Here is a 13,467-nt window from a genome sequence, read left to right on the forward strand (position 1 = left end):
CTAATACACATCTCTAATTTTGGCAAGTCTGAAAATAAAAGGCACCTAGCCCTCTCCAAAACAGAACATGAAAGTCAAAGATAAAAATCTTTCCATTTCCTTATGACTTCCCCTTTTGACTTAACCTTTCCTTATGACTTCACCCTCCTGTCTCTGCCCTCTCCCACCACATTCTCACATCTCACCCAGCAGCTCACAGCAGTGGCATCTCCCTCTCTTCTCTCTGTCCAACCCCTGGGTGTTCCAGGACACACCCAGATCTGCCCATGCTTTCTATATGCCTGTCTCCAGCATTCCACTGGCTTGTGGTGAGGCTCTGTTAAGTCTCTGCTTTTAGGTTTGTTCTCTTCTACCCCACAACAATTTAATCATTTCTCTCTCTCCCTAGACTGAGCCAACTTTGTCTTAATAAGTCACTGGGAGTTTTCCAGAACTGGGAACGGCCACTTATAATTTCAAAATTATGTCAGTGCACTAATCTTTTCATCAGCCCTGTCAAAGCCACTCCTTATTCTTCTGATAAGTGTTTATATATTAACAAATATATATTAAACAATCAAATCTTAAAGCTTATACTATTAGAATCATGCATTTGGCAGCATAAAATTCAATCTATTATTTCCAGAGTTATAATACTAAAATCAAATAAAAACATTCCAAATGAAGTGGGTTATTTGTTATGTCTTAGGACTGAATCCTTTATCTGCTATGATATGGCAGGAAGGAAGGAAAGCATCAGCTAGACAGCACTACCATTCATAAATCCAGGTAACCCCATGGAAGCAAGAGCTTTGAGACAGAAATGACCATAAAACTTAACCCCTGGAATTAGTAATAATCTTGAGGGACCCATGGGACTTTCTGTAAGGGTCAAGGTGACCCCAGGTGCCCAGGTGACATTTGGATATGTGTACACTATGCGTTTGTTACTTTGTACTATATAATATAGCATGCTTTAAGTATGTTTTTGCAGGATTGTCTCTATCACCATGTGTTTGTCCATGTGTATGTCAGCAATACATGCCTGTAGAATCTATTACTTCTTAGTTCTCTTCCTGTGTATTTTGATCTTTTCTTGCCTATGCTATTTTTAGAAGGGCATCTTACATAGTAAGATAAACCTGGCATGATCTTAACTTTCTGTAGGATGATGGGTTACACTAGATTAATAGTTTCCAACCTAATTTCCAAAGATCCCTCAGTCCCTACAAATGAGGGGAAGAGGAAACACATGGGTAGAACTCTGAGGGTCCCACCCCAATTTCAATTATAACAGCTTTGCTTTTAACTGCTTTCTATTTAGTTTTGGCACATTATTTCATTTAATAAGCAAAATGAAAACATATATCAGCTTTCTTTAAAAAAAGTTTTAAAGCCACTGGACTGGGTGGTCAATAAAGGCTTTCATCCATAATGTTATAAATATAAGCTTTTTGTTGTTGTTGATGACAGTATTTTTTATTGTTTATTATTTTTCATAACATTTCATTTTTCATGGAGACAACCTTTGCTCTTAGAGAGATTATTCTGGGTTCCCTTTCTCTCCTCATCATTCAGAATGTTCAACTTATTACAAACCAAATGCCAAATTCTTAACAGGAATATTTTGAGAAAAGCTGAACTTAAATTTGCTGAGTATATTTAGGAATATCATTGACATGAAATATTTTAATCCATTTATGAACACACACATTGAGGTATTGGTTACAAAAATCTTTTTTTTCCTCTTGGAGCCTAATTGCCTATTTTATCATAAAGTACATGCAAATCATAATAAAAATAATAATAATAAAACTTTGCAACTGCTCTTCCCTCCTGCTTTCCCACCCCACCCCCGACACACACAACCCACTACCACCACCATAACCTATCAGTGTCACCCTCTGGGTCTTCTGTCCACCAAGCACCCTCTCTCTCCTTTCAAGCATTCCCTAATCTGAGACAAGAACTTGGTAAATTGGAAGTTGCTCCTGAAGGAACCAAATCTCCATTTCTATACCCTGTTTTCTATTTCTATAGGGCCTCCTTCTAACCTCTTCCCAGGGAAGCCAATGCCTTAAATGTTATCTCCCCTCTTCCCCTACCAACTCTGGTCTCAGAAAAAGGTGGATAAACTCTCTCAAAGTTTAGACTAGCCATCAAGCCAAATGTCCCCTCCCTCCTAGGGAGGGGTGTCCTTTCAACAGGGGCTTTTGGTCATTTCATACTATCAGTTTAAGCCATCTCTGATAGTGGGGGCTCCTTGTGACTGAGTATCTTTGCCACTGGTGCTGGGTAACTTTTGACATGAAAATGAAGAGTTAAAGCATACAGTGGTGAGATAAACTAGCTATAGTCTGAGGTTTCTCCCAAACCTGTGATTCAATGGCTCCATGATAAAGCAGAATATTGGATATGTTCTAGAGATGGAGGGAGGGAAGGATACAGCTGAGGTGAGATCTAAGGAGATTCTTTTAATATTAATAGAAAAAATGCAAATTCTAGGGGAAACTGGGCCTACCAAGAATCTCAGTGGAGATCCTTGGGCAGAAGGGAGCACAATCTGAGTCTCAGCCACCTGACAGTAGGGACCACTGAATTCCTCTTTTCTCATTTTTTAGAACCAGTAAGAATAGCAAAGGATAGAAGAGGAAACAATGTTGTATACATATTTTCAGTGACTTTGGAAGGTACAAGATTATACAATACTTGCCTCCACTTAAGTCTTTCCTTAAATTAATAAATAATTAGCTGTTCGTTTTGCCCCTACTATATGCCAAGCCCTGTGATGCATTTGTTAACAAGTGGATGTTCTCTGCCACCTCTGAGTTTACAGGTTAGCAGGCAAGATAGGCTATTAAACAAGAAATTATAATAAAGTGAACAATTGTGATGTTACAGAAGTTCAAGACACATATAACATCATATTTTCCTTAATGTAGAAGAATAGAAAGTTCCCTAGAGGAGGGAGTATTTAAGGTGATGTCAGAAGGATGAGTAGGAATTGGTGGAAGATTGTTTCAGATAGAACAGCATATAAAAGACACAAATGGGAAAGAGCATGTGGCCCTTTCTAGAAGCAAAACAAATTCATCATGGTGGGAGTATAAGTGGTCAGAGACAGGCAGGAGAGGTAGGTAGGGGCCAGTTACAGAGCATCTTAAAAGCCACATTATGAAATTTGGAACTTCAATTGCAGTGGAAAGTCATTAGAGGGTATTTAAGAATGCACATAATAATTTTAAGTGTTAAAGGATCACTTTGATGATAGCATGAATAAGAGATGAGAGAGTAACAAACAAGAAGGAAAGACAAATGCAGTGATTTGGGAAAAGAATGGATGATCTTTTAGGAAGTAGAGTTGACAAGACTTGATGAATTAGATTGGGGTGAAGGATAATGAGGAAACCAGAGAGGGAAGGATGGGTTTCTGGCTTCGACACTGTGCACAGGATGGGGCCACCCTTCAAGGTAGGGAGCGTGTTTGCAGGGGCTGGGGGCAGGGGCTGGAAGATAATAAATTCAGATTTGGACCTACCCAAATTGAGATACATTTTAAAGCAGCAAGAGGACTTGGGAGTGTTGAAAGGTGATACAGTTATCAAGAAAAAGGTCTTTGTTAGTCTCGGAGGACATCCCTCACATTATCAAATGTAAGGTTGAGGGAAATATCCCAAGATAAAATAGTCAATCCATTTTACCCAGACTGGACTAGCAAGGGGGAGCTGTGTTCCTGGTGTCTGCAGACCCTGCATGTCCTGTTCCTTGTGAAGTCACTCTAATAGAAGTGCCACATCCTGCATACCAAAGGGTGGGAGGACACAAGAAAAGGGCAAAGCTCAGCTGGGTTTTAAGTCAGTGGGAGGACTTGGGCAGAGCACATGCGACTGCTGGGAAGTAGCCTGGGTCTGCCCACTCATTTCACAATGCACCCCCCCACCACCACCACAGTCAAAGCCTGTGCACCTGGACACCAAAGCTGCCTGCCCTTCACAATAACTCCAGCAGTTAGTACCAGGACCAACACTTGCTGCTAAATATTTCTAAGCTTTGACGTAATGAAGATGATAATAATACCTCCTTTACAGATTTGTGAGGAGTGATTAATTACCACTAAACCAGTGTCGGCATTGACACATAGTAAGTATATTCGGTATATGTTGAGTGGTGGTGGCATAAGTGTTGGTGGCCATTCTGATGACTCATAGGAATTATATGATCCTGAAACTACTAAATCATCAGATCACCTAATTTTTATGTATCTTTCAAAATGATTAGTTTTGAGTATCCTTAACTGTATTTTGAGCATTTAAAAATGAAAATCCATATACGACATCTACCTGTTTACCAATACAGCTCGTAAGCCATTCAATTTTTAACTATTCTAAGTATATGACATCTAGTGGCTAAATTGAGATCTTTATTTCTGTTTGCCTGATCGGCATTTTGTATTTCTTTGTTTTATGAAAACTTTTAAAGGATTTAACTAGTTTTGATCATTTGAGCATATGAATAAAACTTAGAAGAATTTTAAGTTTAATTTTTGATTGAGCTGATTATCTTGAAATAAACTTTCAACATTAGAAAGAGAATGCCCATTTCAAAAATTTAATGAATTACACTGAAGCTAGTATGGAGATGAGGAGATAGAAATGTTTGTATAAGGTCTTATTCAGTTCATTATCTCCAGTTTCTTAACACAGATCTCAATAAGTATTTTTTTGAAGGACAGAAGGGAAAAAAGTACAATGACATCTGAGGCTTTTAAGATCAAACGCTGTTGAGAGAGTAAGCTCCTTATTATGTATGCCACCAGAAAGAATTATTTTTAAACACCAGAAAAAAAAAATCCTGATTGAAGAATGAGCAGAGGACCTGAATAGACATTTCTCCAAAAAAGACACACAGCTGGCCAATGGACACTTAAAAGATGCTCAACATCACTAATTGTCAGGGAAATGCAAATCAAACCACAATGAGATACCACCTCACACGAGTCAGATTGGCTAATAGCAACAAGACAAGAAATAACAAGTTTTGGTGAGGATGTGGAGAAAAGGGAACCCTTGTACAATATTGGTGGGAATGTATATTGGTGCAGCCACTATGGAAAGCAGCATGGAGGTTTCTCCAAAAACTAAAATCAGAAATACCATGTGACCCAGCAATTACACCTCTGTAAATTTACCCAAAGAAAACAAAATCACTAATTCAAAAAGATATATGGACACTTATGTTCATTGCAGCATTATTTACAATAGCCAAGTTATGGAAGCAGCCCAGTATCCATCAATAGATGAATGGAAAAAGAAGATGTAAAATATATACATACATACATACACACACACACACACACACACACACACACACACACAATGGAATATTATTCAGCCATTAAAAAAGAAGAAAATCTTACCATTTGTGACAACATGGATGGACCTAGAGGATATCATGCTAAGCAAAATAAGTCAAATATCATATGATTTCACTTATATGTGGAATCTAAAAAACAAAACAAACAAAAAGAACTAGACCCAAAAATACTGACCACAGACTGTTAGTTACCACACAAAAGAAGAGTGGAAGCCAGAGACGGGTAAGATTCCTCAAGGGAGGAACAACCTAAGACAGGCACAGTCGCAGGGGGGTCATCAGGTGAGAAATTGGGGATCAACAGAGGTGAGGCTTAGAACCTCACCCCCCCTGTTTTGAGAGAAATCTTCTGCATCTGTGGATGTTTTATTGCCCGTGTCTAGCTTGGATTAACACATAGTCTACAGGCACACACCTGATCATCTACATTTGCTCTCTTACAACACTAAACTATGTTTTCTACCTTTATCTTGTATCTACCTACCACTTCAGCATTTTATTAAAAATAATAATAATAATAAAGGGAGAAATGTAGGATCCATATATAAATCAAGTATAAAAATCAAACGAATATTCATATTTGACCTGATTGTTTATAGTTCATAATGCGTGATCAAAACCGAAAGTTTCTGTGATGACTGCCCTTGTACTGTTCACCATGTAACTTATTCATTATGTAAGAATTTGATCACCATGTAAGACCTTGTTCGTTATGCTTCAGAAGATTGGAGACTGACGAGAATTAGGCTTGGGGTGGATTAATGATTGTGCATTGAGCATTGACTTCCCTATACAGAATTTTATTGTTGTTAACAACCATTTGATCAATAAATATGAGAGATGCCCTCTCAAAAAAAAAAAATGTGTTTAAATATACTACATATTTTCATAAGTATTCAATGTAAAATAAAATTTCATTGGCCTTTTAAACTCTTAGTTCATGTATTCAGTGATAAATATTACATACTGATGAAAATCATGTATTCTTATCCCCATTTTTTATCAGACTGAACTGTAATCAATATATATAGTGACTAATCTTGTTCAAATAAATATGGAAAGGAGAAAAAAAAAAAAGAAGAGTGGAAGAATGGGGGGGTGAAATAGGTGTGAAGGGGATAAAGAGGTACAAACTTCAAATTATAAAATAAATTAGTCACAGGAGTGGACGTACAGCACAGAGAATATAACCAATAATATTATAATATCTTGCTAAGGTAACAAGGGGTGACTATACTTACCTTGGTGAGCATGTAGGAATGTATATAATTACCAAATCACAATGGTATACATCTGAAACCAATATAATATTATATACCAACTATATTCCAATTTTTAAAAATTATTTTGTAACATTACTGGGAAGACTAAAATTACGCATAGATGACCTAACAAGGGTTTTCAAAATGTGGTCCCTCACCATCACCATCCACACCACCACAGAAGTGCAAATTCTGAAGATTCACCCAAAACTCACTGAATCAGAAACTCTAGGGATGGGTATAAGTCATCTGTTTTAACAAGCTCTCACTGTGATTCTGAGGCACTCAGGTTTGGAAACCATTGATCAGTGTTAAATAACAAAATTCAACCAAGTAAATTTGAAATCTAATTTGCTTTATTGACAACTCATGAATTGAGCATCATCCCGTCTAGCAAGTAGAGAGGAGCTCCAAAGGCTACAAGAAAGAAAGGGTTTCTTTAATAGGCAAAGAGAGGACTTTTAGAAAGTAGTTTGTTAGCAAGGAAGCACATTTTTTAGGCAAGATTGCCCTCCTAAAGGGGAGAGGTCTTCAGAAAACTCCAGTTTGCCTGGTTAAAAGTTACAATCCTGAAGTGGCTGAAACTGCAGTTCGATATTAATCTTGGTTAACTGATGTGGGGCCCTAACTTTAAGCGACTCTATTATGGGCCTGTGGTTTTCCTTTTTAACAATTCCTCCTTTTAATCAGACTCTCAGCCTAACTGAAATGTGATCAAATTTAAGGCATTAACGCTCAACCATTCTCTACGACTGCTCTGCAGTTCCAGCGGCTTTTGCCCATCCTTTGGTGTCCACCATGACACCAAGCAAATACCATGTTTTGTTTAATCTCTGTGCTGTTTATAGGTTGTGACTTCAAGTTCACACTTTTACGTCAGTCTCCCACTTCGTTCATTTTCTGACATTTCAGTCTCAGGGAGCTCATTTGCTTTGTGATTAGCTGTTGCAATCACACATCTAAAGGTTTTGAGAGAATGCAACATGCCAGGAAGATTTTTATGATTACTATAAGCAGGATAAATTCCCAATATTTGGAATGCGCTTTGGAGCCATGGTCCCCAAGATCCAGACCAATAACAGTCAAATAAGTCAAAGAAAGGCCTCATGGGTGGAGTCATCTTCTCAAGCCAACCACCTTGTTCTGTGAACTTATATAACTGAGTTTCAACTTCCCCAGAAGTATTAACTAATCCAGGCACAGCACATGGTATTGGCCACAGCACAGACACCTCCTTGCTCAGCCAAAACATAATTAAGAGCTATTACCAAGAACAACTTTGACTAGAGAGTCTAAGGACCTTTGGTGGGGAACTACAGTCCTAGGAACAGATTTTACAATATCTCCAAGAATTAAGGAGAGGTTTCTGATCATGTTTTCATTTACATGTATTCCTGACCACAGGTACAGTTATATAACCTAAGAGGAATTGCCTGGCTATGTGCCAGCTACCTAGGCATTCACAGACCCAAGGAAAATGGTAACGACCACAAAGATAAACCCTAGTGAGGTACAAACTACTTTCACTAAGGTGGCACTGTTGATGGACAGATAGGAGTTTTGATGACAAATGCAGCAGTCTGAAAAGCAAAGATTACTCACCCACCTCCCACCCCAACTTAGCAATGGTTTGGAAGATACAGACAAAGCATTTATCTTTTCAGGCCAGAGTCAGAGTAAAGGAAAGAAAGGGAAGAGGAAAAGGTTTCCTGTTTAATTAAAGAATGAAGTGTTGATGTGGCATCTTAGGAGGAAGCAGTCTACCACCATGTCAACTACTTCTCTTTCCAGTCAATTTGATCTGGAAGACTCCAAAGCTTACAAAGGAGCAGATGTCAGGTGGAGCTTTTTTGTTTTTCTGTGAAATGCATATCCAAAGTTTAAGTCCCTGAAGTTTGGCTGCCATCTGAGTATTGATGAGGACCTGTTTAATCCCTCCCGGGGAGATTCAGAAACAGTCTCTATTTGAGAGTTTCTGAATTCTGTAGATCAGGTAGGGAGAAAAGGATAAATGTTTCAATTCTGCTTACTAATCAAATTGTTCTCAGTTTAACAGAAAAACTTTTCTTAAATCTGGAAAAACAATATTTTTTAAAAATAAGCAACATTTCAAACAACAAAGTAATAAAAATTGTAATCCTCCTCCTCAGTTCATTTAGTTCCATGTTATTAATTCTTATTCCGTATGAATCTAGTTTTTCCACTCGTTTGGGAAATTCTTACCCAGTTCAGTTTTATGCCCTTAAGGTTAGTAGAAACCTGTATTCGAGTGTTTTTCATGAATCTTGAAGATGAAGCATTTTTACAGGAATACTTCTGTAATGCATCTGAGTAAAAGTGTAGCTCTATAAATGATAGAAGACTTAAAAATGGCAATGGTTAAAGATCTGATTAGATTTCATTACAATGCATTTGACAGGGAAATTTGGTTATTTTTGTGACAACACTAAGATTTTATCAGGACATATCAGATTTCTAAGAGTTTTACATAATTCCTAGAACACTTATTTTAATAATATATATGTATACAGATATAACCAAAGTAGGTTTAGCATCACTATTTGACAATGCTTTCCATTTAACTTAACATACCAGATAAAAAAGCCTAATTAGTTTCACATTTCTCTTTTAGGAGAGAAAAATAATCCTCTGAAATGTTCTCAGAGTTAACTAAGGTAAAAAGGACTTTATTTAGAATTTTATTTTGGGAAACTTGTCCAAAAATGTCAAAATATTTGATGATTTGATTAAACAGAATCACAGATCATTATGAAACAATACCTATCCATTTAATCAGTGACAATAAAATATTTCAAAGACAAATACAGAAGGTTACATACTTGTGAGCAAATCATAACTCTCTTAATATTAAGAAGACAGTTTACTTGAGTAATCAAAGCCCTGATGATAATGTGAAGTTAAGGAAATTATTTTGATAAAATATAAAATCCTTACTTTTTTAGGCAGTTAACTTTAAAAGGTAAACAATCCCTTTATAATCTCTTATCAAGAGCAGGCCAATAGGACAAGAAAATTTTGTCCTATTAACAAAGAGAAAAACAAAATTTTAATTTTGCACCAGTATACTTTTGATATTAAAACTCATTTAAATAAATTCATTTTAATCTTAGCCAGCTTGAAATTTTCTTTCCCAGGATTCTTTTTTCATAAAACTTTTACGACTTTCTTTTCTATATTCAGATTTTGTCCTGTCTTCCCTCTTTAAATAACCAGCCTCCCTTTAAAACAAAAGTACTTTCTTTTCCTTCAACAAAATGCATTTCCATTCTTCATATCTTCTTTTATTTAAAAAAAAACCCTCTTACTTTCCTTAAAGAGAGTTGTTTCCTTCATTATGTTTAGTAGTTTTAACCACATATATTAATTAGAATTTTTAACCCTTAGAAACTTTTGATCCTACTGAAAACTAAGAAGTAAGCAATTATGAACTGGCTATTAAACCAGCATTCTTTAGTTGGCAAATTTATGAATACATTTTATGATTTTTAGAAACATGCTTCTTTCTAGTGCAGTTTTTCAATAAAGCACAAATTTTTATTAACAAACCCACCTTTATTTTCCCTGTAACAAGGAAGCCAAAAGTAGATTAACCTATGTTCAATACTTGATGTTTCATTATTTTATGTTGTTTGGAAATGATCTAGATATTCAATGAATTTCATGTAACTTAGCAAAACTTTGAGGTTTCGGGTTACCAAAAAATATTTTGGAGGCTATTTTTAAGTCAATGTTTTATCATACCAAGTTATTGTTGGCAAATGAATAAAATTTTATATTTAATGCTGATAGTTTTAAAGACGTCTATTTTAATTAAACCAACAAACTTCAACAAGCTTTTATTTATTAAAGATTAATTCCAGATCATGTGAACTTGAAAAACATTTGGGTTCATTTTTACACTTCTGAGAGTTTTAGAATGCCCAATCCTTACAAGTGCTTGCTTTCAGACCAATTAAATAGAGCTCTTTTACAAATTAATTTTAGCAATACCATCCAGAGGAAGAAAAATACAACATATGTATATATAGAGAGAGAGACATACGTGAAAAAACAAAGAGACCTTATAATTACTAATATTTGTGGAGAAGGCACTTACGATTTGCATTTGTCTTCAGGAGGCAGTAATCCAGGCAAGAGAACTTTTTTAGCAGTTTGTATTTTTGAAAGGCCTCTTTCCCTTTTTCCCTAGTCTTAGGGGACTGGGGGCTATGTTTACATTTCAAAGACATGATAAGATTTATAGTTTCAAAGGACAAAAAAAGAATGCAGTTTTCTCCAAGAAGGACTTTGGTTTTCTAAGGTTAATAATTTACAATCCTTTTGCAAATAAATAGGGGAGGTTTGGGGTTGGTAAAAGAATAGGTAACTTGTGTCTCTTAGAGCTACATTTTTAGTTCTGTAAATATTTGTAAGATAAGGACCGCTGCTCTTAATTTCTCAAAGAACTGGGTTGTTTGAGATGGTAAAGAAGGTGAATCAAAAATATCAAGGCTAAACTTCTTAGTTCAAATAACTGGAAGACTGTACAGTGCTTGACGTTGCCGTAGTTGTCCATCAATATATCTTTGAAGACTGAAAGAAGTACACAAACAGGGAAATACTAACACTATAGAATATTTAATAAAAAAATGTGCCAGATTCTGAGCAAATTTACTAGAAACCACTGCCCTGGTTTGTTCAGGCTGCTATAACAAAATATCATAACTATGTGGCTGTGGCTTAAACACGGAAATTTATTCTCCTAGCTCTGAAGGCTGAGTAGTTCAAAATCAAGGCGCCCTTCAGTTGCTGGCAAGTCCTCCTGCTGGCTTGCAGAGAGCAGCCTTCTCACTGCATCCTCAGAGGGCGAAGAGAGATCACTGTGTGTCTCTTCCACTGGGGGCACTAAGACCCTCAGGAGGGCCTCATTCTCAGGGCTCAGCTAAACCTGATTGAAAGGCTGCATCCTGAAATACTATCATGTTGGGGGTCAGGCTTCAACATATGGATTTGGGGGGGATCACAGTTCCTTCCATTGCAGCCATATAAAGAAAGGGTCAATTGAGAAACTTTCATGCCTGACCTAAATCTTAACCTTGGAATCAAGAGTAAACTTGGACAGAATGAAGATAGGATGAAGTCCCCACCCATCCCTTACTGCGTTATCTTACCACTCTGCTTTTAAAGCACAACTTGCAACAAACAAAACACAGATACTTTCCTCAGCTATTAGAGAAGACCCTTTAAGGGGGATGGCCAGGCCATTCTTCCTGCTTTATTTTTAGCCACATACTTACCTACAAAGAGCACCCAAGTGTTTAAATGCATCTCTTACTCTTGAGTTTATAGCTATTCAAAGAAAGTTCTGATACGGTCCAAACATAAACAGATTCTGTTGGGGAGGAAATACTGTCCTCTCCCCTTTAAGGTTCTTTGAGTTGGCCAAAGAATGCATGAGACAGATTAACAGGAGACAATAAAAGAAAGTTTAATTATATACTCACAGAAGCCCAGTAATGAAATTGAGACCTAAAGGAATGGCCTAGGCAGGCAGTTTTTATACTTTTTTAGACAGGCTATAAGTCTGTGAGGAACTGACAAGAAAAGGAAAACTTATGTTCAGGGGCTTCAACTAGTTAGGAATTCTAAACAGAATTTAGGCTGCAGTAGTAAATTAGTAAAAGTAATAAGGTTTGTTTATATAGTCTTCACAGCTCTGAATTCCCTCTCTAGTGAAAAGCGTGTCTCTTTACTCCCAGTATAGGGAAGATATCTTTCACATGAGAGATTTATGTCATGCTTTCTGGAGACAAAAAGGGGATCAGAGTTCTTCCTGCTTTGGCTGGGTTTTTTTAAGTAACTTTTCATTCAAAATAATCAAAACGGTGCATTTGGGGGCAGCCTGCCCTTAGTCCCTACAATTCCAAATACTGGGACACACTGACACTTTTGGTAGATGAGGCAAAGAGATCAGAATTGTCTTCTTGGCTGCCTGTGCTTCAGAGCACTTCTCCACTTTTGAACTCATTGCCAATGTGCAATTAGATGAGCCCAGACCTTCCTCTCCCCTAGGAGGAAGCACAGTCCAACCCTTCTACTTTACATGCCTGAGAGAGAACCTCTTCTTTATCTCCTCAGGGTATTAACACAGTCTAATGGCTTTAAATAGTACCTATGCATCGATGACTCCACTTTACCTTCAACATAAGCAAGTTCACAGAACTCCAGATACTATATGGTGGGATTTCTGTTGTTCCTCTTGATTTACTCTCATTTCCAGCATGATTGTGACTTTAGACATAAAGTATCCACACTGAGAGGAATCGCTTTAGATTGTACATTATCAATATGCTTAGAATTAACTGGGGGAAGGGGGTCGCAGCGACTTCTGATAACAACTACCCGGAGTTGGGCTGAGCTTCACAGATAAGGGCACAGTCCGCACAAGACTGCCCTCACTTCAGACACCAGCTGCAAGTGCAGAGATCCCCAGGCCACCCTCACATCTGACCAACTGTCTACAAATTTGGGGATTCCCAATACCCTCTCAGGTTCAATAATTCACTAGAATTCAGGAAACCACTATATATATGATTAAAGTATTATCATAGCAAAAAGATACAGATCAGAACAAACAGACTAATGCATAGGGTGAGGTCTGAAGGGTTCCAAACTCAAAACTTTCCTCTCCATGAAGTCAGGATTCATTGCCCTCCTTGCATATCATATGGGACGATACACAGAGCACTGCCAACTCAGAAGGCATACCCTTGGAATTTCATCATGCAATCACCGTTATTGGAATCGACAGTTGAACTCCATTGCCAGCCCCACCCTCTCCCTCTGGAGGTCT

At 37.2% G+C, this 13,467-nt stretch overlaps 1 protein-coding gene across 2 annotated transcripts in view; it reads right to left on the reverse strand.

The window, feature by feature from the left end:
• The window catches only part of TNFSF4 (TNF superfamily member 4), a 71,078-nt gene extending 59,698 nt beyond the window's left edge, over positions 1-11,380 (reverse strand). The window contains exons 1-2 of one of the 2 annotated variants that reach the window (XM_036918474.2): positions 10,732-11,380; positions 8,838-8,959 (exon numbers count right to left, since the gene is read on the reverse strand). In XM_036918474.2, coding sequence (XP_036774369.1) covers positions 8,838-8,959; positions 10,732-10,864 — 255 coding nt within the window. In that variant the 5' untranslated portion in view covers positions 10,865-11,380. The remainder of the gene's footprint in view (positions 1-8,837; positions 8,960-10,731) is intronic. The other variant, XM_036918476.2, reaches the window with a different exon arrangement.
• Between the last annotated feature and the right edge of the window lie 2,087 nt (positions 11,381-13,467).

Source organism: Manis pentadactyla, chromosome 9, assembly GCF_030020395.1.
Source record: "Manis pentadactyla isolate mManPen7 chromosome 9, mManPen7.hap1, whole genome shotgun sequence".
Taxonomy (NCBI): Eukaryota; Metazoa; Chordata; class Mammalia; order Pholidota; family Manidae; genus Manis; species Manis pentadactyla.